The 22,228-nt window shown below is 31.2% G+C and overlaps 1 protein-coding gene across 1 annotated transcript in view; it reads right to left on the reverse strand.

Moving 5' to 3' along the window:
• Positions 1-552: 552 nt before the first annotated feature.
• The window catches only part of LOC107450430 (protein O-mannosyl-transferase Tmtc3), a 62,775-nt gene continuing 41,099 nt past the window's right edge, over positions 553-22,228 (reverse strand). The window contains exons 6-20 of the mRNA XM_016066220.3: positions 18,448-18,563; positions 17,350-17,522; positions 16,614-16,866; positions 14,895-15,046; positions 14,051-14,134; positions 13,831-13,968; positions 12,344-12,437; positions 11,291-11,425; positions 10,528-10,610; positions 9,187-9,259; positions 8,283-8,369; positions 7,283-7,356; positions 4,947-5,067; positions 3,177-3,353; positions 553-1,056 (exon numbers count right to left, since the gene is read on the reverse strand). Coding sequence (XP_015921706.1) covers positions 709-1,056; positions 3,177-3,353; positions 4,947-5,067; positions 7,283-7,356; positions 8,283-8,369; positions 9,187-9,259; positions 10,528-10,610; positions 11,291-11,425; positions 12,344-12,437; positions 13,831-13,968; positions 14,051-14,134; positions 14,895-15,046; positions 16,614-16,866; positions 17,350-17,522; positions 18,448-18,563 — 2,108 coding nt within the window. The 3' untranslated portion in view covers positions 553-708. The remainder of the gene's footprint in view (positions 1,057-3,176; positions 3,354-4,946; positions 5,068-7,282; positions 7,357-8,282; positions 8,370-9,186; positions 9,260-10,527; positions 10,611-11,290; positions 11,426-12,343; positions 12,438-13,830; positions 13,969-14,050; positions 14,135-14,894; positions 15,047-16,613; positions 16,867-17,349; positions 17,523-18,447; positions 18,564-22,228) is intronic.

Genomic DNA, 22,228 nt, shown 5'->3' on the forward strand with positions numbered 1-22,228 from the left:
TGTGGAAAAGCTTCATACAATTTATTTTACTAATTTCTTTTCAAAAATTTAAGTTTTCAAATTTTGCATCAAGTTTTTTTTTTTTTATCGAAATAAGACTAAAGATGTTGTATATTGTTGTATTTCGATGTTATAGCATTGAGTGTACTTGTAGGTTGGTGATCAGTAGCAAGCGGGGAAAGGAATCCCTCACTTAGTAAAATTATTTTATATTAAGTATTGCAACAGATTGAAACTTCCGGGACCACATTAAACTAAAAACTAAACTCAGCGGCGTGACAGCCCTAGAGGGCCAAGGCATACTGTGCCCATCTCAGTTTTCTTTACCTTGTGCTCTGGGGGTGCAGAAGCAGATGTTCCGGTCATGTGGTCAGCCGAACGCGGAACCCCCAGTGTTTAGTTCCCAAGCATGCTTGGTACTCATTTATCGACCCACTGAAGGGATGAAAAGCTGAGTCAACCTTGCCCGTACCGAGGATCGAACCAGGGACCTGTGGCACGACAGCGCGAAGCGCTACCGCTCAGCCACCGGCCGTCACATTAATTATGATATTTTTATGAAATAGATTTTATTCATAAGTTTTAAAAGACACCTTTACAAAATATGAAATTTACAACAAACATTTGCAAACAACATAAGGAAGCATTAAGCACACCATATAAATTAATAGTATCAGGATAAATCTTAAAAAATATACAGTAAAAGTATCACAATTTTAAATTTTCATTGTCAGTTTCAGTCAAAGTTTTCCTTTTTTGGGAAAAGGGTAGACCCGAACCGTTGTTTTCAGAGCTTGGATGACACTCAATATCAGGAGCTTTGCAAAATCCTGGATTCGATCCTGTTGTTCGAATATCGTTCAGAATTTTTTTCCCTTTTCGTTCCTGGACTATTTGCAAATGATGTTTGACATAAGATTCTTCTGGTTTTAAGGATGAAACGTGCAATAAACATTCTTCAGCAACGTCCAGTTCCCCCAGCTGGTAATGCGCTGCACATAAATTATGCATGGCCGGCACGTGATTTGGATCTTGTTTCAATATGAGTTTGTAACACTGAAATACAGAAATTTGAATTATTTGTAAAGATAATGAACTAAATGAAGAACTGAGTTAAAGTAAATTTGAAGTGACATTTGAGTGCTACCAAAATAGAGGCTAAATTTATTCAATTGTTTATTGCCAGATGAGCTTGAAACATTTTGTTACTTTGTGTCTTCACCCACTAAAATCTGAGAAGTTTAAATCATTGGCACAATCAGTGGGTGAGACGTGTAACGTGCTATATTTAGTGAGTTAAAAAAGTTCAATTAATTTTGGCCTCAGACTATCGAGATCTTTGTAAAAAAAAAATTAAAGTTCCTTTATAATGCTTTAACAATAAACTTTTATTTGTAATGGAAAATATTTTGTGGTGCTACGTGACAGTTTTTTTTTTAAAAAAAACTTTTTTTATTGAAATGGTATATACAAAATAGGTTTTGGAAAATTGAGAATCTGAGGTGCGCAATTCTAGCAGATCGGCTGAACCAGAATTTTCTAAGCTAACTGAAAATGTTGAATTGGAAATTATTGTTTGTCATTAGTTCAATCTGGTTTGATATTGTTTTTCTTACAGAATTGTTTGAACTATTGATAAAAGAAATATTATTACACCATGAATTATAATGTCACGCGGTAACTATTTAACCAAATTGTTCGGAAAGTCGGCAGTTTAACCACTGATTACACTTTAAAATTTCAAATAATTCGGAAAGCGCTTCACTGGCTCCAAGTCACAAAACTAGTCCACACTTTATTTATTTCTTAAAAGGATCAGAGAGTTAAAAGTGAGTTTGTGATTTATTACAGTAAGGAAACACAGGTATATATAGGTATGTACTATGCATAGAAGTACAGGTAAGTGAACACTCATTAAATATCAGAATAACATTTAGGTTTTAATACATTAGATAACATTCAGGTTAGACTAGTATCTTAGAGGTACGGAATACAATTTGTTTAAACATAGTGTTTCGTTGAAAATTAATAATTAGATATTTTTTGAACATATGCATTTCAGGGATATCTAAATGGCGTTTCCTAACATTTCTCTTCTTCTACAAATGCACTACAGCCTTTCACGGCCCGAGGTGGTCTGAATAAACTTTCTTCAACGGATTCTATCAAGCGCTATGGTCCACGTATGACAGGATTAAACAGTATCTACCATAATCACCTCTTTTATAACATATTCTTAGAATCATTGCAAAAGAGGATGAGAAAAAGTATACACATGAGGCCTCGAAAACTAATATATAAGAGAGGAAAAACACAAATAAAAGTGTAATCTATAGTCTGTCTATTGATAGAACTCCCATCGACATTTGTTTGAAGCAGTGGCGGTGACTATGGTTATGATTTTCAACTATTTAGTAGGGGTGTTGGGTCACTAACACAGGTTTTGGCTTGAGTCGGTGAGAGAAAAGGAATCAAGGGAGAGAGAAGCTCTCCTTTTTGAAATGCGCTATTTCTTGCTTCCATAGCAGCAGACGGTCTTGGACTTTGGGGTGAGGGGAGTTCTTTCTATCAACAAACAATACATTTTATGAATCACTGTTGAGAGAGGAGGGATTGAAGACACCAAAACCAGTTTGGTAGCTAGATGACCTCTTAACTCTTTTCTGTTTATTTCTTCCAGCAACCAAACAAGTTTTAATGTTTTTAGTCCCATCTTCCTTGTTAATTACTAATAAAGTTTTCCTTTCTTCTTTGCATTAATTTGAGGCTCTTATTGCGGAGTATTAGTACTTCCGGATCGGTAGTTATGCAAATGCTGCGCTTGTATAAAATAATTTCTGCTCAAATGAGGCCTTATTTTTTTTAGAACAGAATTTCTTAAATTTTTAACTATAAGTACAAACGTAAATCTAAATTTTAAAAATGTTTAGTTCAAAAATTACTACGTCAAATCAAAATTTATTGGAAAACAACATATGTTTGCCTATGCAGTATGAGAATGTAGAAATTTATGTAAATTATGATTAACCATATAGTGAACTAATTTCTGACAATTTTGAAACTCACTACGAGTACTTTTGGCTTTTGTTTATTATTCATATTCAAGTTTTAACAAAAAATAAACATCCATAGTAAAATAAAATAGATTTTAAGGTATATAAGAACGGTTTATTTACTTGTAAGGCAGCGGTGTAGTTTTTGAGATGGTTGAAGTAAATGTTTCCCAACAAGATCAATCCTTTAATATGTCTCTTGTCCAGTTTCTGTAAATATGCTAGAGCTTCGAAAGGTTGTCCTTTTTCGTAGAGGATAAGAGCAAGATTGAAGAGTGCAGCATCGAAATCGGATTTGAGCTATGAAAACAGTGGTAAATTTACTAAAATGTTGAAAAAGACAAAGCAAAATGGAAGTTAATTTATTTAGGCATATGCCTCTTTCAGGATGAAGCAAATATTACCATGCAGGTAAGAACCAGTGCTCTATATAATTTATTGGAGAGATTTCGCATAGCGTTTGTCTTTCGTTAACCGCAAGGCTAATTTTATTTTTTGAACATGGTGATTTGTAGGGTAATTTGCACGTATGCGCTGTGAAGCTCAAATAGCGTTAACTTTATAGTTAGGGAGAAATGTAACACTTCACAAAATTTCTCTATAAATAACTGATGTTTCGCAATAACTGCCCTTAATATTTATTTTTAGAATCTTTCAGAGGGAGGGATTAAAATCCACAAAAGCTACCATATTTGTCAAGTGAGACCAAAATGTATTCACTTTTTGTTAGAAACAACTTTCATGACTCATCTTCAAATAAATTGGTTTTAGATGATTTTAATACTTTCTTTGCCTTAACTGACCTTGGTGGTTGGCCATTACTTGAATATTAATAGCAATGTAATGTATTTCTATAATAACCCGTTGTGGGCCAGTAGGGTCATGGCAGTTAAGTTCCACAATATCATGACCAATGAAACGATGGTGGCAATGTTATCAGCATTGTACACGAACCACCTTTATATCTCAGATAAGCTGTTACCCATCAATCTGAAGCTGGGTCGACTTGGAAACATCACTGAAGATCTAACCCCTGTCCTTCACAAGGACAGCTCAGTGCCTTAATTACTATGCTATTTGAATATAAATCCGCAAATCCTAAAGAGCAGTTCTTACATACTTTTTCTAAAAATATACATTAAGAGCATTTATTGCAGATCATCTTATGTGGTAAATATAAAACAATTGAAATTAGAGACATTTTTCGAACACTAATTGAAGGAAATTACATGACATTAAGATCATTTAGTGTGGAGCATCCTATGGTAGTAAATATAAAAATATTGAAATTAACGACATTTTCTGGACACTAATTGAAGGAAATTACTTGACATTAAGAGCATTTAGTTTGGAGCATCTTATGTAGTAAATATAAAAATATTGAAATTAAAATTTTCCTTACATTGATTATATGACTAAATGATATGATATGAACTAAATTATATGACATTAAGAGCATTTATTTGGGAGCATCCTATGTTGTAAATACATACGTAGTATCAAAATATTGAAATTAAAGACATTTTCCCGACACAAGTTATATGACTAAAAGGTATAGAACTTTTTTTTTGGCTCTCCTTTATTTAATCAAACTGTGCCTTGTTTTTTAGTTTATAGAAATTTCGCACGTACTTAATTTGGTTTGAGCTCTAGATTATTTTGAATATTTTTTATTTGATTGCAGGCAAAATATCTGCTTTTTCTGATGAGAGAAAAACTGAGAATTTTTTTCCTTAAAAGTAATTTAGCATTTAAAAGTGCCAAGATCCTTCAAAATTTTATTTTAAGAGTTATATTTAAAGAGTATCGAATTTTGCTTTTTGAGGGATTTGGAGAAGTATATAAAGGGACAGATTGTAAATATTTTCGAGTAACAACAAGAAGTAGAATTACTTGTAAAGCTCTCTTGAAATAAAGTTCAGCTTTTGCTGCATCTCGATCTTGCATAGCCAGCATTCCCAGATTAAAATATGTTCTTTCGGGTTGTTGACCTTTGTCCAGCAAAACTTTTAACCTGGTAATTGTAATAAATAAAGAACAAATAAACAAATAAATAGATTTTGAAAATATATTTTAATTAAGGTCAAATAATTGTTAGGTTAAGTCGAAGAGTTAGCTGCTAGAAAATGTCATTTTCATTTTGATGTGCTTTGGATTATATATTTCATCATGTGGCACTAAGACATTTTTGATTGATTCTAGAAAGAATGTCTCGAAATACTGTTTGATTGATTAAGAAGACGGTCTCCCAAAACTATTTGATTGAATAAGAAGACGGTCTCGAAAGACTGTTTGATTGATTAAGAAGACTGTTTCGAAAGACTGTTTGATTGATTAAGAAGACCGTCTCGAAAGATTGTTTGACTGATTAAGAAGGCTGTCTCGAAAGACTGTTAGACTGATTAAGAAGACCGTCTCGAAAGATTGTTTGAATGACTAAGAAGGCTGTCTCGAAAGACTGTTAGACTGATTAAGAAGACTGTCTCGAAAGATTGTTTGACTGATTAAAAAGACTGTCTCGAAAGATTGTGTAATTGATTAAGAAGACTGTCTCGAAAGACTGTTTTGATTAAGAAGACTACCTCGAAGGACTGCTTGACTGATTGAGAAGATTATTTCAAAGACTGTTTGTCTGATTGATTAAGGACACAGATTAATTAAGAACACAGATTGATTAAGAACACAGATTGATTGATTAAGATTCTGATTGATTAAGATTCAAAATCTACAGAGAGACTCTACGATCACGGGATAAATTTGGAGGGGTAGTTGAACGGACTAAAATATGTATTTTTTCGAGGAAGGTAGGATCTAAATTGACGCGTTCAAGTACGAACGCAATAAATGACATAGTTGGAAAAATGCGCTTAGTTATAAAATCAGCACAAGGTGTTTGTTTGCATCAGTAAAGTATTCGAAGCAAATGTTCAAAATTGCGTCCACTAACTGTAATACAAAGAGCAACTGTGATTAGCTGGCTATGGAGGTAATTGTGATTGGCTGGCGATAGTAGTAATTATGATTGGTCGGTAATGGGCTGTAGCAGGAATGGTTTCTGAACAGGCCTAAGCTAATTTTAGAAAAGTCGAATCAGTCCCTGTGGGAAAGCGATTCATTTGCCACCAACTCTCATAGTAGGAGGGAAACAAGAACTGTATGACAACCTCGCATGGAAGATTCCATTTTGAACATTGTGGATAAAACATTCCGTACAAGTACAAGAGTTAATGCACCTTGTCTGCATGTGAGACAGCCCACTGTTTAGAGAGCATTGCATGAAAATAGTTTACACCTATACTATATGCAGAAAGTTCAAGCCTTTCAAGCTACAAATCCGCGCATTGATTTCTGTCGTCGGTTCTTGCTTTAGTGTTTGGAGCAGGAGGATTTATAAACGGATATTCTATTTACTGACTAGGTAGCTTTCACGTAGGAAGGCGTTTTTACCAAGCACAACAGTGACGTGTGGGCAACGGATAATCCACGCATAACACGTCCAAATCCATTTTTCTGTGAATGTGTTAAGAAGTACCTCTTAGGCCAATATCTCATACCTACAAAGCCTCACCTGGATCCCGTTAATGTATTTTTCTGCTTAGGGTTTTTCCAACATTTCCTTCAAATTCAAACGTGTTTCGTATTGTAATCTCCAAAGTATGTTTATTAAGTTGAAGTTAAATAGTTTTATTGAGTAATACAAGTTCTGAGACTAAAGAAATTAAAAAAAAAACTTAATTTTGCTAGTTTGTTGTCCTGTTAAACAGTGTAATGTTTAATATACAAAATAAATAGATTAAGTGACAAAATTAATTATATTAGTGACATTATTATATTAGTGATTTAATAATAGATTAAGTGACAAAAATTTATTATATTGAAGTCTCACAAGCAAATGTAATCAAGTTTGTAAAAATATAATTTATTTAAAATTTAGTAAACTTTTTTCATGAGATTCTACACGTATTTTTATTACGGATTATGCGTTGAGAAACATTTCTGGACACCCTTAGTATAGTGTTGCTGCTCAGTTCGATGCATATGTCGAAAGCTAATTGTTAAACTTGGCAAACTGTTGTCTTCAATTGAGTCAAAAAGACGTTGGCAGATTGCAAAGAGCAGAATTTTACTTTCAGCTTAAAGCATATAAAACAAATAGAAGGAGCGATTAATAATCGAAGGAATAGTATGTAATTAAAATTAAACATAAATTAATTTGATAATATGCATACCTTTCATGCGCTATTCTTCTTAATTCCGAGTCACCGGAATCTTGAATAAGAATGGCGTAATTCAAAAGAGATTTCTAAACAAATAAATCACAAAAGTATATTTGAGATTACAAAAGAATGGGATAGTAATATACTATATATAAGAGATATATATAAGGTAAGATATGTAGTTAACAAGATATATTGATAGTTAGTAGGATATATAAATAGTAAGATATGTAGATAGATAACTATTTTACATTATAACCGTCGTTGAACAGTCAACCCAATTCTTTGGGTTTACTACTACTAATGTTTAACTTGAAAGTTTTGAACCCAATCCGAAAGACAAGGGAACTCCTTGATCAAGTATTGGGAGAAATTTGCCTTCGCGGAGGCTTTTTTGGTGGAACTAACCCGCATTTGCGTTACATGGAGACGAAAACCACGAAAAGCTTCCACGGTTAACCTAACGGTACGGAGACTGTAACCCATGATCCATCTGCCACTGAGGATATTTTACGTCAACACTGTGGTCGGTGCGAATCGGGTGCGGAATTCGTATCGATCAGCCATCGCTAGGATTCGAACCCTGTTCACCTCAATGTAAGACGAACGCTCTATCCCCTAATCCACCATGGACCAATCAGAAGTATTTTATTTTATTTTATAATCCTCGTTGAACAGTCGACCCAATTTTCGGGTTTACGTCTTCTAATGTTCAACTACGTAGCCTTGTAATTTTGTACCCAATCCAGAAGATTAGGGAACTCCTGCTTCAAGTATTGGGAGAAATTTGCCTTCGTGGTGGACTTTTTGCCAAACTTATTACCAAAATAATTTTTTATTTTTTTTACCAGAAGTGTTATTACTATACAGTACAGTAATTTTGCCGTGAATTATATTAAGCAGGAAGAAAGATATTCTGAGTTTAGAAAGCACAATAAAAATAAAAATAAAATAATAAAATCATGATACAATTATTCGTTGTTGCATATGTATAAAATTATCTCTTGCTTACCTCATGCTCTGGGTCTATCTGCAACGCCTGATCAAAACGCGCTAATGCTTGTAATGATTTTCCTTGTTCCAAAAGTAAGACACCTATCTAAAAATTTGTTTTTTGTTAGCACATAGTTATTTTATAAGTCATTAATAAAACAAATTCTACAACGAGTTTCGATACTAATCGTTTTCAATTTGTTCCCGTTTGAGAAATTAACTTTAACTCTTATTATTCTTTAATCTCCAGTGATCAAAAACAGCTCTTCCGCATTGATTTTCAATGTTCTAAATATTTTAATTGTTTATGAAACTCGGATTTTTAATTTTTTAAAATTTCATTTAAAAAAGATAAAGATGTTTTTTTGTGAATAATAATTTTTTCGCAGAAATATAGTGAAACTATAAAATAAATCAAGAATGGTTTTTTCTTCTAATATTAAAAAGAATATTGATCCATATCTATTCGTACTAACTTCCCTAAAAAAACGTAATTATAGTTTACATTAAGATTAAATTGTTTTTAAATTTAAATTTGAAGCAATCATGTACTCCTTGTTAAATAATTCCAAATTGAAATAAAATTAATTCAACCCATAATAGTTTAGATAATTTATTATCAACTCATAATATTCATGATGAAATTTCCAATAAAGTTAACTGTGTTTTTCGAAAGCATCGCACGCTCTCCGTTAGAATGAAATATACAATCCTCACTAGAATTTGACTTCGCAATCTTTTGAACAAAAAATTATCAAAAATCAATTGTTTGAATGAGAAGTGCTTTTATTTTAGTTCGTTTTGTAAAATTTCTTAAAATGAATAGTGAGATTTTTAAGATGACAAGGACAAAATTATGTCTTTCTTCCTCTTGTTTTATTACATTTATAATTAAAAATACAGATATTCGAAGACTTACTAACGTTGTAAAATAGATCTGGGTTGAGCCTATCGTGCTTCAGGGCTTCGTGGTACATATCCTGAGCTTCTTCAGACCTGAAAGAAATAAAAAAAAAAGTTAAATGTATAAATTAGCTATTTTGTATTTGTAAAATGTTTGCAGAGGAATTCGAGAACAGATTTCTTTGGTGATGGACAAAATTAAAGACGACCTATATCTGGATCAAATAATACAAAACAGCGAAATTGTGTTAAAAGTAAAAATAAGTTCAATAACAAAAACAACTGTACTGTAACTGTGCTGTTTGTGTACTGTAATATAATTGCTTGGAAGCAGTGTCCTATAATGTGTTCCTCTTTGGCATTCTATTCTTAACATTGGTGTGTACTGGATAATTTTTAATACTGCTTTTAAATAGTACTCTACTGTTAGATGAATGTGACTCGAGAAGGTTTTACTGTTTCGCTTGAGATTACTCGACTCTTAGGTGAATGTGACTCGAAAATACTCTACTGTTCCGCATGAATGAGATTCACGAGGACACTACTGTTTTGCTCGTGACTACTTAACTGTTAGGTGAATAAAACTTGTGAGGACTCTATTGTTTTTCTCGTGATTACTCTACTGTTAGATGAATGTGACTCTAGAAGGGTTTACTGTTCCGCTTGAGATTACTCGACTGTTAGGTGAATGTGACTCGTAAATACTCTATTGTTCCATATGAATGTGATTCACGAGGACACTACTGTTTTGCTCGAGGCTAATTAATTGTTAGGTGAATGTGATTCGTGAGGTCTCTATTGTTTTTCTAGTGATTACTCTACCGTTAGATGAATGTGACTAGAGAAGGTTTTACTGTTTCGCTTGAAATTACTCAACTGTTAGGTGAATGCGACTCATAAATACTCTACTGTTCCACACATGATTACTGTTGCTTAAATGTGACTTGTGAAACTGTACTGTTCCGCTCATGATTACTCCACTGTAACGTGAATGTGATTCTCGAGGATTCAATTGTTTTTCTCGTGATTACATGAATGTCGCTGTTAGGTGAATGTGACTCGTGACGACTCGCACGTTATTACTCTACTGTTAGATGGATGCGACTCGTAAAAACTGCATTGCTACACTCGTGATTACTTTACTGTTAGGTGGATCCGTAAACGGTTTCATTAGGTAGTTCATAATCTGCTTATTTATACCCTATACACGATATTTTGATTGCAGCTCTTAGTTGAAAATTATTTAAATATATCCACACTTTCATCACCTTTTGGAAAAAGGTTGCATGGGATAGAATTAAATAATAAAAAACTATGAGCGTACTGGTTATATTGCCAATCATAGTAATAAAAAGTATTACCTGTTAAGTTTTAGTAGAACACTAGCTCTCTGCATATAGGCATCAATGTAATCACTCTTCATACTGATTGCTTCTTTGTAAAGCTACAAATTTAGATAAATTTTTTACTTTATATTTAATTACTAGCTTAAAGATTATAATAAATATATAATTATTAATTCTAACGCTGCTATGTAAATTTTATTAATTTTAATATAACAGTACAAATTAAATCAACTCATTTTAGTTGAGTATTTTATACATTCTTATGTTAAGAACACATTTAAAAAAGGATTTTAATCAAATTAAATCAACTCATTTTAGTTGAGTATTTTATACATTCTTATGTTAAGAACAAATTTTAAAAAAGGATTTTAATCAAATTAAATCAACTCATTTTAGTTGTATTTTATACATTCTTATGTTAAGAACAAATTTTAAAAAAGGATTTTAATCAAATTAAATCAACTCATTTTAGTTGAGTATTTTATACATTCTTATGTTAAGAACACATTTAAAAACGGATTTTAATCAAATTAAATCAACTCATTTTAGTTGAGTTTTTTATACATTCTTATGTTAAGAACACATTTAAAAACGGATTTTAATCAAATTAAATTTAGTTGAGTATTTTATACTTTCTTATGTTAAGAACACATTTAAAAACGGATTTTTAAAATAGAAATATAAATTTTATGTATTTATTAAAATTAGACTCCAAATTATTATTGCTCTGATTATTATTGAATTGAGCTCACAATAATTAGCAATTTCCTAGACTTACTTCTTGCGCTTCCTCTAATCTAGAAGTATTTTTGGAAAGAAGATTTCCCAAATTCAGGAATAAATCCAAATGACTCGGAACAATATGTGCTTTGTATGTCTTTCCAGGAGTTTTCTTCGGTAACAGATTCTTAGCCTAGAATATGATAGTAAAATATGTTTATTTCAGAAAATAAGTTGGGAACCAAGTAAAAGTTATAATGTCATTTGGCGGAACCCTTATGCCAAAATTCTCAGAATTCTCCATTCCTAAGTGATATCGCTATTGAAAACCTTTTAATCAATTCACTCTTATTCCGTTTAATTTTCAATTAATATGAGTGTTTTTTTAAAAGTTAAAAATACGCTTCCAATGCCTTTATTGTTTATACCAAATACTTTCAAAAGTTCGCCTAAAGGAGTATAAAAGTTTTAAGAAAACAGTATTTCTCCGTTTCAAGCGGAAATTCGTGTTAAGCGTTTTCGTTTTAATGAGGTTTGACTGCACATGAAAATCTGATTTGGAATTGTTATATAAATAAGAGAAATTTTCCAGTTTTCCGTTCGATTATTTGTCTATTAAACCGCCTATGATGAACAGTGGTAGTGGTTTTTTTATCCCGTTGATGAAAGTGCATCACGTGGTAACGAAATACGTCCAGCTTCGTCAAATATACTATTTGTAATTTTAAAAGTGTTCATATTTAATCATTATATTTTATAAATTTAATGATTGTACTACATGGAGTTACAACGTTAGATTTTTTTTATCTCAGAAAGAATCTAAATTTGTTTACCTTAAATAAATGTTTGATTATTTTAAAATAATATGTAATGCATCATAATATATAAGTGTTGGGAATAATGATTAACAGAGAATATCCGAGATCATTTGAAAATAATATGTAATGCATCATAATATATAAGTGTTGGGAATAATGATTAACAGAGAATATCCGAGATTCTCCTTTCTTTTAAGATTTTCAATCGAGTAAATATTCTCTAGGAGAGAATAGCTAATGTAGAGTTTATCAGAGAAAATATTGAGAGGAATTCCATGGGATCTTTTTCTTACCTGCCAAAAGGCTTGTTCTGCTTTCTCTGTGCTTCCTAGAGTATTATAAATTCTTCCTAAATTTAAATAAGAACCAATATCATCCGGTTGAATCCTGTAAAAATTAACACGACTTAAATTTATAAAATATACGAAATGAAATACTTAAGCTGTGAAGATGTTATACACGCCAATAAAGCATTGAACGTAAATTATATAATATTTTTGTATATTTACAATTAAAATGTAGTGAGATATTTCAATATTTAAGAGCACTTGAATAATAATTTTCTCCGGAATTATATATTACCCATACTTTCTTAAGCATTTTATCCGTATATGATAATGTATTTATATGTACCAAAAATTAAAATTTTCAATACTGATCTTAAATCTGTCCTACTGTATGGAACTGATTCATGGAACTGCAATAAAAATAACATAAAGAACTTTCTAAGAAGTTTAAAGCAAAACACGTTTTTTATTGGAACACTGAGGGCAATAGGAAAAGAGGAAGGCCAAAAAGTACTTGGAGCAGGATGATTATAAGTGAATGGAAAATAATAGGAAAGGCATGGAGGGAGGCAAAATATCTGGCCACAAATAGAGTGTGATGGAGAATTATGATGGAAGCCCTATGCTCTACTTCGAAGTGAAGAAGAATATGTGCATGTATGTAGGTATTTATATGTATAGTATATACCCATAATATTTAATTTGTGTTGAAAGAAACTACAAATATTATACACAGCCTATTCAGGGAACATGCACATAACACTTTATTCACATGTATAGCAGCTTTTAATACTTATTTATTCGTATGTATTTAACCGACAAACAATATTTTATTTAGACTCATTACACTTGCAAATAATACTTTATAAATCACGAAGCTCAAATTACATTAAATAAGTAGAATTAAATATTTCATTTTGCAATAATTTTAATAATGATTATTTATTTTTTAAAATAAAAAATTTTGCACTTTGTTTTAAGTGAAAAAAAATGTTTAAAGTACTGTTTTGAAAGATGTTTCAGAAATCTAATGGTTTTGTGTTAATAAATCTTTATAGTTTATGCTCATTTTTTTCGTATAAAGCTTATCACACTCTTTTTGCTGTATAAATATCAATAATTTGTTTCATAATTTCTATAATTTTTAAAAAATATTTTTAGAAAAAATTTAAATGTTAAATTTTTTTTATTTACACTTAAAAAATTATTATAAAAAAATTTAAATTACTTGATTAACTATATATGCAATCAAATTACAAATTAAAATTTCGTAAAAATTTAATAATTTGTATTAAATTTAGTGTATGAACATAATGCAAGCGTTATAGTTGCATGTTAAGATTAATTTAATAAAATTGTAGTCTGAATGCATTAGGAAGCGAAGAATATGAATCAGAGTTTAAAACAGTAATTATTTTGAACGAGTTAAATTTATTGCTCGCAAAAAGTTATTTCCTATACATTCTCATAATATTCAAGGTAGTGAAACTTACCGAACGGCTTGTTGGAACAGTTCTAGAGCCTCTGCGTGTTCCCCTTTACTTTCCATTACGTGACCCAAGTTATTGTAAAGTTTGGCATTCGCTTTTGTGAAACGCAATCCTGATTTGAATAGGGACTCTTCATCTTTCCTAGGGATTAAAACAAGTAATCGCATGAGGAACTTTGCCAAAGAATTTTAACTGAAACCAAGAATTGTTAATGTGCACTTACCAATCCAAATTTCTGATCACAGTTTTGATAAAATTAAGGCACAATAGTATCACGATGCAAGCATGCAGAAAAGTTGTACGCTTTCTGGAAGAGATAAAGTATCGTAATTATACAGGATGTTCCGTAACCGTCACATTTATAAATAGTTTTAGAATCCCCGTCAAAATGGAAAGCAAAAATGCATGCATTTAGGGTAGAAAACTAATATCGTGAGGAAAATACAAGAACCTTATCGAATTCTGCGGACTCATTAGAGAGGTAGGTAGTATGAAAAAAATTAAAATTAGTTCAATTTGCCAGATGAAATTCAAAGGTTGCAATTTCAGCTTTTCTGTTCCCTTCTGTTTCCTTCAGAAGTAAAACAGGTTTTGATGTTTTTAGTCCTGCTTTCCTCAATAATGTTTTTTTACGGATGTATATATCAGTTTGATAGCCTAATGAAATTCAAAAGTGTGTATAATTACAGCTTTTCTACCCCTCACTGTTTTATTTAACAGTAAAACAGGTCTTAATGTTTTTAGTCACGCTTTCCTCATTGATGATTCATGAGTTTTCAATCGTGTTTTTTTGACGTTTATATATTTAATTTTAGTATACTTTAGTGAATGCTTTTAGCTTTCAATGTGTATAATTTTAAGCTTTCATTATTGACAAGTGTAGTGTATCTACCACTACAAAAATAAAAATCCAATTCACTAGTATATAAGACATGTTAACTCGATTCTGTGGTGGGGTACCTTTTCAAAGACGAAGGTTGACATTGTCAATAACGACTCTCCTCACAACAAGGTAATCTAAATTTTGAAATTACGAGCACTTCTAAAACAGAAAAAGATGTAATTACCGATAAATGAGACATAGATTCTGCCACCCACATGCAACAAGAAAGCAGAATCCCATGCTTGGAAGATATAGAACTCTTTCTGCTATCACAAAGCCCACTGGATAGAAAAGATTTGACGCAGGTACGAAAGGAAATATACACATAGAAACACCCTAAATAAAGAAAAATAAACATAGTTTATGCAACAAACAAGTTACAATAAAACGTAGCAATATTAAACAAGTGTTAAAGTTTGTCTGACTCAATTTGTATCTTTATTACTTCTGGAATCGTTTTTACTTCGTTGTATGCTGTGCAATGACACCAGTCTATACTTCTTCGAATAACCCTAGTAATATACATGATAAAGTAAAAACTTCATTAGCTGATAAAAATATTTAAGTTGAAAAAGTCGACAAGCTTCAAGTGGTCAAAAATAGGGGCCCGTTATCAAGACCCGTTATCAGACCTTAATAAGGAAAATAAAACAGATTTGAAAAGAAAAAACATTAAGTTGCTAACAAAAATAAAATAAAATAAAAATAAAACTGGAAGGAAACTGCGGTAGTTGGGTGAGGCAAATCAGGGCAAAATGCATTACCAATCACTTGGAAATGCAACCTGCCTTCATTTATTTGTCCCAGCTGTCACGGATTTTTACTTATCTTTCCACGTCAGCGAATCTTCGCGCTTCAGTTTTTTAAAATTATTAATTTCGATTCAATAAATAAAAGATCAAATAAACCTATTTCTAGTTTGTAAAATCTGTAGTATCTTTTGTAGTTGTTTTTTTTATCATAATGTTGAAAACTGCATGGTTTGCATAATTTTCTACCTCTTAACGTGGTTTATGATTCAATGTTCATTCGCGTGTTGTTGACTTTTATCACACCTTGGAATTTGGAGCACCCTGTATAATAAGTCGTTAAGTTTTCTCTGATGACACTTGGACAAGTCAAACTCGCTCACCAACCATTGGCCATTTGTGCCTTTCGTTTGATAAGAGAGCACCGCAAGGGTAAAAGTGCGTCTTAGCTCAGAATCTTATTCATAGATGGCAGCACCACTCATTCATGAGGCCACTTCCTCAATTTAGACATAGATCTGAGGGGGTAGAAAATGTTCTCAAGATCCCTGTTCCCATGGTACCACTAAACGACCGATCACAGGACTTTCCATTCTACATATTTTACGAGCATGTATATCGCATGTACTCAATAGGTCCTAGCGGAGACGAAGATCAAACCTCAGCCCATCCGAACCGGTGGCTAATTTACAATCCAGTGGCCTTTAATGACTCACTCTCTTTTTTGGAGATTTTCCTCTTGGCTGTAGTTGGTCCCAAGCATAATAAAACTTTTTATTTCTTTTAAAATTTAATATCTGAATCTTAAAAGTGTCAGGAATCATTTTCTTGAATTAAAACAAAAAAAAAATGCTAGACAAGAAAGTGGGTCATTAAAAGCCGCTGGATTGGAAAATCGCAAATCGGAATTCGATTCTCTAGCCATTAGGCTCACACGACCCTAAATCATTTAGTAACTAAGTAATAAAAGTCGTACTGATTTAGTAGTTAAAAAATTTTCAAACTAACTGTAGTAGTAGAAATTGAGTTGATTCAGTCGAGAAATTGAGCTGTATAAATATAATAGATTATATAATAAAAATTAAACAAGAATTTTTTAGTTTATTAAGTTTTTAAACATAGTAAGCATTTAAATTTTCGAAAATTAAACTTACCAACATTAGTTTGGGAAAAATTCGGTTTTTTGAACAATAACATGTCCACACTAGTTTACATATCACAGTATAGAAGAATACAGTGGCAATGGCTCTTGAGTCCATGAAAGACACGACTAGTGGTATTGTTCCCATAGTCCAATCACAACAAAGATTCATTGGATAGAGTAATAGCCAAGTATTCAGTGGAATTAAATAGTGGTGTGTCAAATGGCGTGTTGGCCAGTTTTCAGTTGCCGCTGGATTGTCGAATCTGTATGATAGACCAGTACAGTTGAAGGTTAATTAAATAGTCTAGATCAGAGACCGTAATAAAATTCTATTGAATAGAATGTTTATAGGACAAGGAATCAAAATTATAATATCATTAATATTGCAAGTACACTATAATTTATAAAATAATTTATATAATATAATATCTATACCCATGCACGTAGGGGGCACGGAACTGGCCTTGCATTAGAAAGGTCCTGGGTTCGAATCCCGGGCAAGGCATGGATGTTTCTTTCTCTCTCTGCGTGTTCTATGTCCTTTCTCCTCTGTGCGTTTCGTCACCAATCCCGTGATTTCATGACGAGATGGTTCTCAAAATTAACGAAATACAGCTCTAAGTTTGCTGATTCGTCAAATTTGAAACCTTATTTCTGGGAGTGTGATTTTAAACTACAAACTAATGAGATTCCTATTTCAGTTGGGAAAAAATAATTTTAATAAATATAATTTTTTTAATACTTACTTATTAAAAACTGGTAACTTTGATCCCATGATCTGCATCCGCGCATATAAGAGAACAGCCGTGCCTATTACAAGTACGAGTAATCGGAGGACTAAGTCTTTTCTCCAAGTAGGGGTTGGACCTTTGATTTTGCCCTTTGGCGCTCTTTCTGGCATCAGTGGAGGAGGAACAGCCTGACAAAAAAATAATAAAATTGATGATTTTTCCTATGGAACATTAACCATTTGACGAAGAACATTTAATGAATATTTCTGATACTTTTTTCATTATTTTGTATTGGTTTAGGTAAAAAAAAGTGAAAAATATTGTTTTTAGCACTTTAATAATTTATAGTTATGAAATACAATATGAAACACCGGTGTATTTTTCTGCGTTAAAGATAAAATCTTCCAAACATGACTCACATCGAAACGATAATTTTTCAAATTCGAAGTTATTTAGATCTAAGATAAAACAGTTATTCATCATTGAAATTTCTTTATTTTACAAAAATTGATAAATTTTTGAATGTGAATGAAATTCTTTTTGTCAAAATTTTTTTTCTGGATTTTATATTTTAATACAGTGACTAAATTTGTACAATTTTTAATTGATTAACTTTGTCTTTTAAAATCTTCTTCCACATTCAAATTGTTGACATTTCTTAAAAAAAAATACATGAATTTATACATGAAAACTACAACAATATATATTTATATATGCTATTAAATTTGCAAGTAAATTAAAAATTTAATGCAGAAGATTTTGATCTTACATTTAGCTAAAGTCTGATTCTATCAATTATACGTATGTTTAGTATCACAATTTTTTGAAACTAATTTAAATATAATTCATCCAATGTTTTCATTTGAAATAGATATATGTGCTTGTTATAGAATATTTATTCAATAACGTTATAATGTTTATTTTCCTTTAGGAGACGGGGATTATTGCAATGAGAATAAATTTTTCTTTGTAATTTGATCAATAAAATTTTATTTTCAAGTATTCCAAAATTTTGCATTCATATTTGCAATTTTGCATTCATAAATGAATGACTTATTATAGTAAACAATATTTCATAAATAAATAAGTAAGAAAAATCATGGTGAGGCATACTTGTTGAATTAACAGGATATCGTAAGCTGCGCACACTGCAACTGTTGTTATACCTTGTTCTTTACTGAGCATGGCTAAGCCCACAAAAATAATGCAACACATCAGTGATCTATAATCTAAAAGATCAACAAAAATTATTAACAAAACAGATAAAGTTATTCACATATTTGGATTATCAAATACCATTGAAAAATAATCACTAAATAGAAGTATCATGAACTGATTGGACAGTTGTTAAACTGATTTCTACACTATCTTGTAATTTGATCAGATATTAGAGAGATTTTTCATCCCTTTCGGCTGGCTAATTTCTTCCTTTTAGTCAAATATATCACCACTGCACAAACAGCTCCTAATTCTGGTTAAACGGAGAGCTGAAGTTAACCGGACTGAGAAGAGTGCAATATTTTTAATCTGAATAATGCTCTAAAAGTACTCCAAAGAATACTATAAATGACTCAAATAACCACACTAAATAGATGGATTTATTTCGAAAAATTCTATAGAATAATTTAATGTGTTGAGTAAAAAGTTAAGGAAAAGTAAAAAGGTTTGGTGATGTTAAGGAAAGAACCCCAAATCTGATTACTAGTACAGAAGTGTCATGGCTTTCTTGGCTAAAAAAAATCTCTAACCCATGAAAGGTTAAATTGCTTTATAAAAACACAACATGTTATTCTCAAATGACAAAAAAGTAATCTCTAAAGTAATCTCTAAGCCATGAAAGGTTTAGTTTCTTTATGAAAACACAACATGTTGTTCTCAAATGATATGATAGGCAATATAAAGACAGAGTGAGAGGCCATGAATGTTTACTTGATCACAAGAGATATCATCATCTTAAAATAGTCGTGTAGTTGATAGGAATTCCATATTTGCATGAAATAGAATGAAAATTTAGAAAGCATCAAAATATTGTTATAGAGATGCCATTTGGTGCATTAGATGGTGAAAAGAAATATGCTGAACTGCCAGCTGGTGCTGTTATATGGAGGGAAAGCGTCTCAGGTTTGGATGTTTGTAGGTAAGTAGGTTTAAGTCGCATTAGATCTGTACAATGGGCTACTGGTGAAAGTCTGACAAGCATCTCTGAGGATGACCAGAAGACATGCCATCACAATTTTGATTCTCTGTGGAGGGGATGCGGATGTCTCCTCCGCTTTGGTTGCCAAACAACCTGTACGCGATGTCGAACAGTGGAACAGTTTAACGAGGACCGATACAGCACACCCTTGGTCCCTACGAAAGCTGATCAAAGTGGTCACCCACCTGCTTACTGATCGCAGCCAGTGACGCTTGACCTCGGTGTTCTACTGGGAACCGCGTCTTAACTATCAGTCCACTGCGGGACGTTAGGAAGTTTGAAAAAGAATGTGACGTAGGTGCATACACACACTGAAGTTTCGATTTGTAGAGAAGTGTCTTAGTTTTCTTGGATAGAGTGATGACTTCCCTTGAAAGTTGTTTGTTAAACATTGGAACAGGTGAAAGTTTAATTCAGTCTACTTGTTATGCTTTTTTCATAACCAAAAACCAGAGGTCTTATGTATTTACTACAACTTAATTTTTCAGTTTTTGCAATTTGTAATCGTTATTTAGTTTTTTTTTTTTGCAAAATAAAAATTTTAAGAAGAAATGATAGGTTTGTATTCAAATTTCTGCGGCAATGGCTTTTTTTCGACATACTTTTTTTTTCTTACATACTTACCCTCAAATAAGGTCACAAAATTCTTAATTATACAACTATAATTCATTTTGCAAATTATTTTCAAAATGATCTAATGATTTTTTTTATGATTATCACGATGTGTCTATTATTTATTAATTATGTGTTAATTATGGTAATATATTGCGATAATTTTTTTCTACACGATGAATGTCTTAGGCTCCATTATGATTATTACGATGTGCTTGTAACTCATTAATTATGTGTAAAATATGACAATATATTATGATAGTTATTCTTTTTTATTTCAATGTCTAAGGATTCCCTTAGGATTATTACGATTTGTTAATAGCTCGTTAATTTTGTGTTAATTATCATAGTATATTATGAGAGATATTCCTTTCCTATATGAATGTTTAAAGATTCCTTTATGATTATTATGATGTGCTTTTAGCTCATTAATTATGTGTTAATTATGGCACTATAATATGATAGTTATTGTTTTTTATTTCAATGTCTAAGGATTCCCTTATGATAATTACGATTTGTTAATAGCTCTTTAATTTTGTGTTAATTAAGATAATATATTATGATAGATATTCCTTTCTTATATGAATGTCTGAAAATTCCTTTATGATTATTATGATGTGCTTTTAACTCATTAATTATGCGTTAATTACGGCAATATATTATGATAGTCATTGTATTTTATTTCAGTGTCTAAGGATTCCCTTATGATTATTACGATTTGTTAATAACTCGTTAATTTTGTGTTAGTTATGATAATATAGTATGACAGATATTCCTTTCCTATATGAATGTCTAAAGATTCCTTTATGATTATTATGATGTGCTTTTAACTCATTAATTATGTGTTAATTATGGCAATATATTATAATAGTTATTGTTTTTTATTTCAATGTCTAAGGATTCCCTTATCATTATTACGATTTGTTAATTGCTCGTTAATTTTGTGTTAATTATAATAGTATGTTATGATAGATATTCCTTTCCTATATGAATGTCTAAAGATTTCTTTATGATTATTATGATGTGCTTTTAACTCATTAATTATGTGTTAATTATGGCAATATATTATGATAGTTATCGTTTTTTATTTCAATGTCTAAGGATTCCCTTATGATTATTACGATTTGTTAATAACTCGTTAATTTTGTGTTAATTATGATAATATATTGCGATACATATTCTTTCTTTATATGAATGTCTGAGGATTCCTTTAAGATCATTACGATGGGTTTATAATTCTTTATTTGAGTGTCAATTATAACAATTTATTACGACAGTTTTTGTTTTTAATCTGAATGTTTTAACGATTTATTTGTGATAAATACGATGTGCTTTATAGACATTAAACATAATAACATATTAATAGTTACATTTTTTCTTTCTTCTTCTTTTTTACCAAATCATTTTTATTTATCTCGTCTCGAACAAAGTTATAAAATTCCCGCATCGAGTCAATATCTCAAACGGCTGTTACAACTAAGCCCTTCATGTTACTTTAATAAAATACATTCCCTTATGACTATTGTGATTGCGTGAATTAGTGTTGCCATTTTGGCGATAGTAATGTATCCCTGTCGGTATCGAAAGCTATAATGTTGGGAAATGAATCCTAAAAAAAAGTATCCCGTTGGTGGCAATAAAACAAAATTTGATTTTCGGGATTTCGCTGGAGGGAAGTTAAATACATAAATGTTGTCATTTTTAGAGGTAGAATGAACGGAAATGAGTTGCCCGAGGTTGTTAAATGAAAGCAGCCCTGAATGGGCCACAAAATTGAATGTTGCCATAAATAAAAGGTAACAGCGCACACTTTATTGAACACGGATCTTAGTTACTGCAGGAGATTGATGGTTTAGGACAATTCGGAAATTTATGGCTAAGCTATGTTAAAGAAGATAATAAAATATGGTCTTAAAGTGAGCTGAAGTTTTGACTTAAAATAGTTTAGAAATTATTTAAAGTTTTCATGAATATTTTTATTTATTTATTTTTTGGCATACATAATTTTTGATTTAAAATTAAAAAATTTTTTTTTTTACAAATTTAAGTATTAAGGAGGAAATTTCTGCGTGTAGTTATCCCATT

Source organism: Parasteatoda tepidariorum, chromosome 8, assembly GCF_043381705.1.
Source record: "Parasteatoda tepidariorum isolate YZ-2023 chromosome 8, CAS_Ptep_4.0, whole genome shotgun sequence".
Taxonomy (NCBI): Eukaryota; Metazoa; Arthropoda; class Arachnida; order Araneae; family Theridiidae; genus Parasteatoda; species Parasteatoda tepidariorum.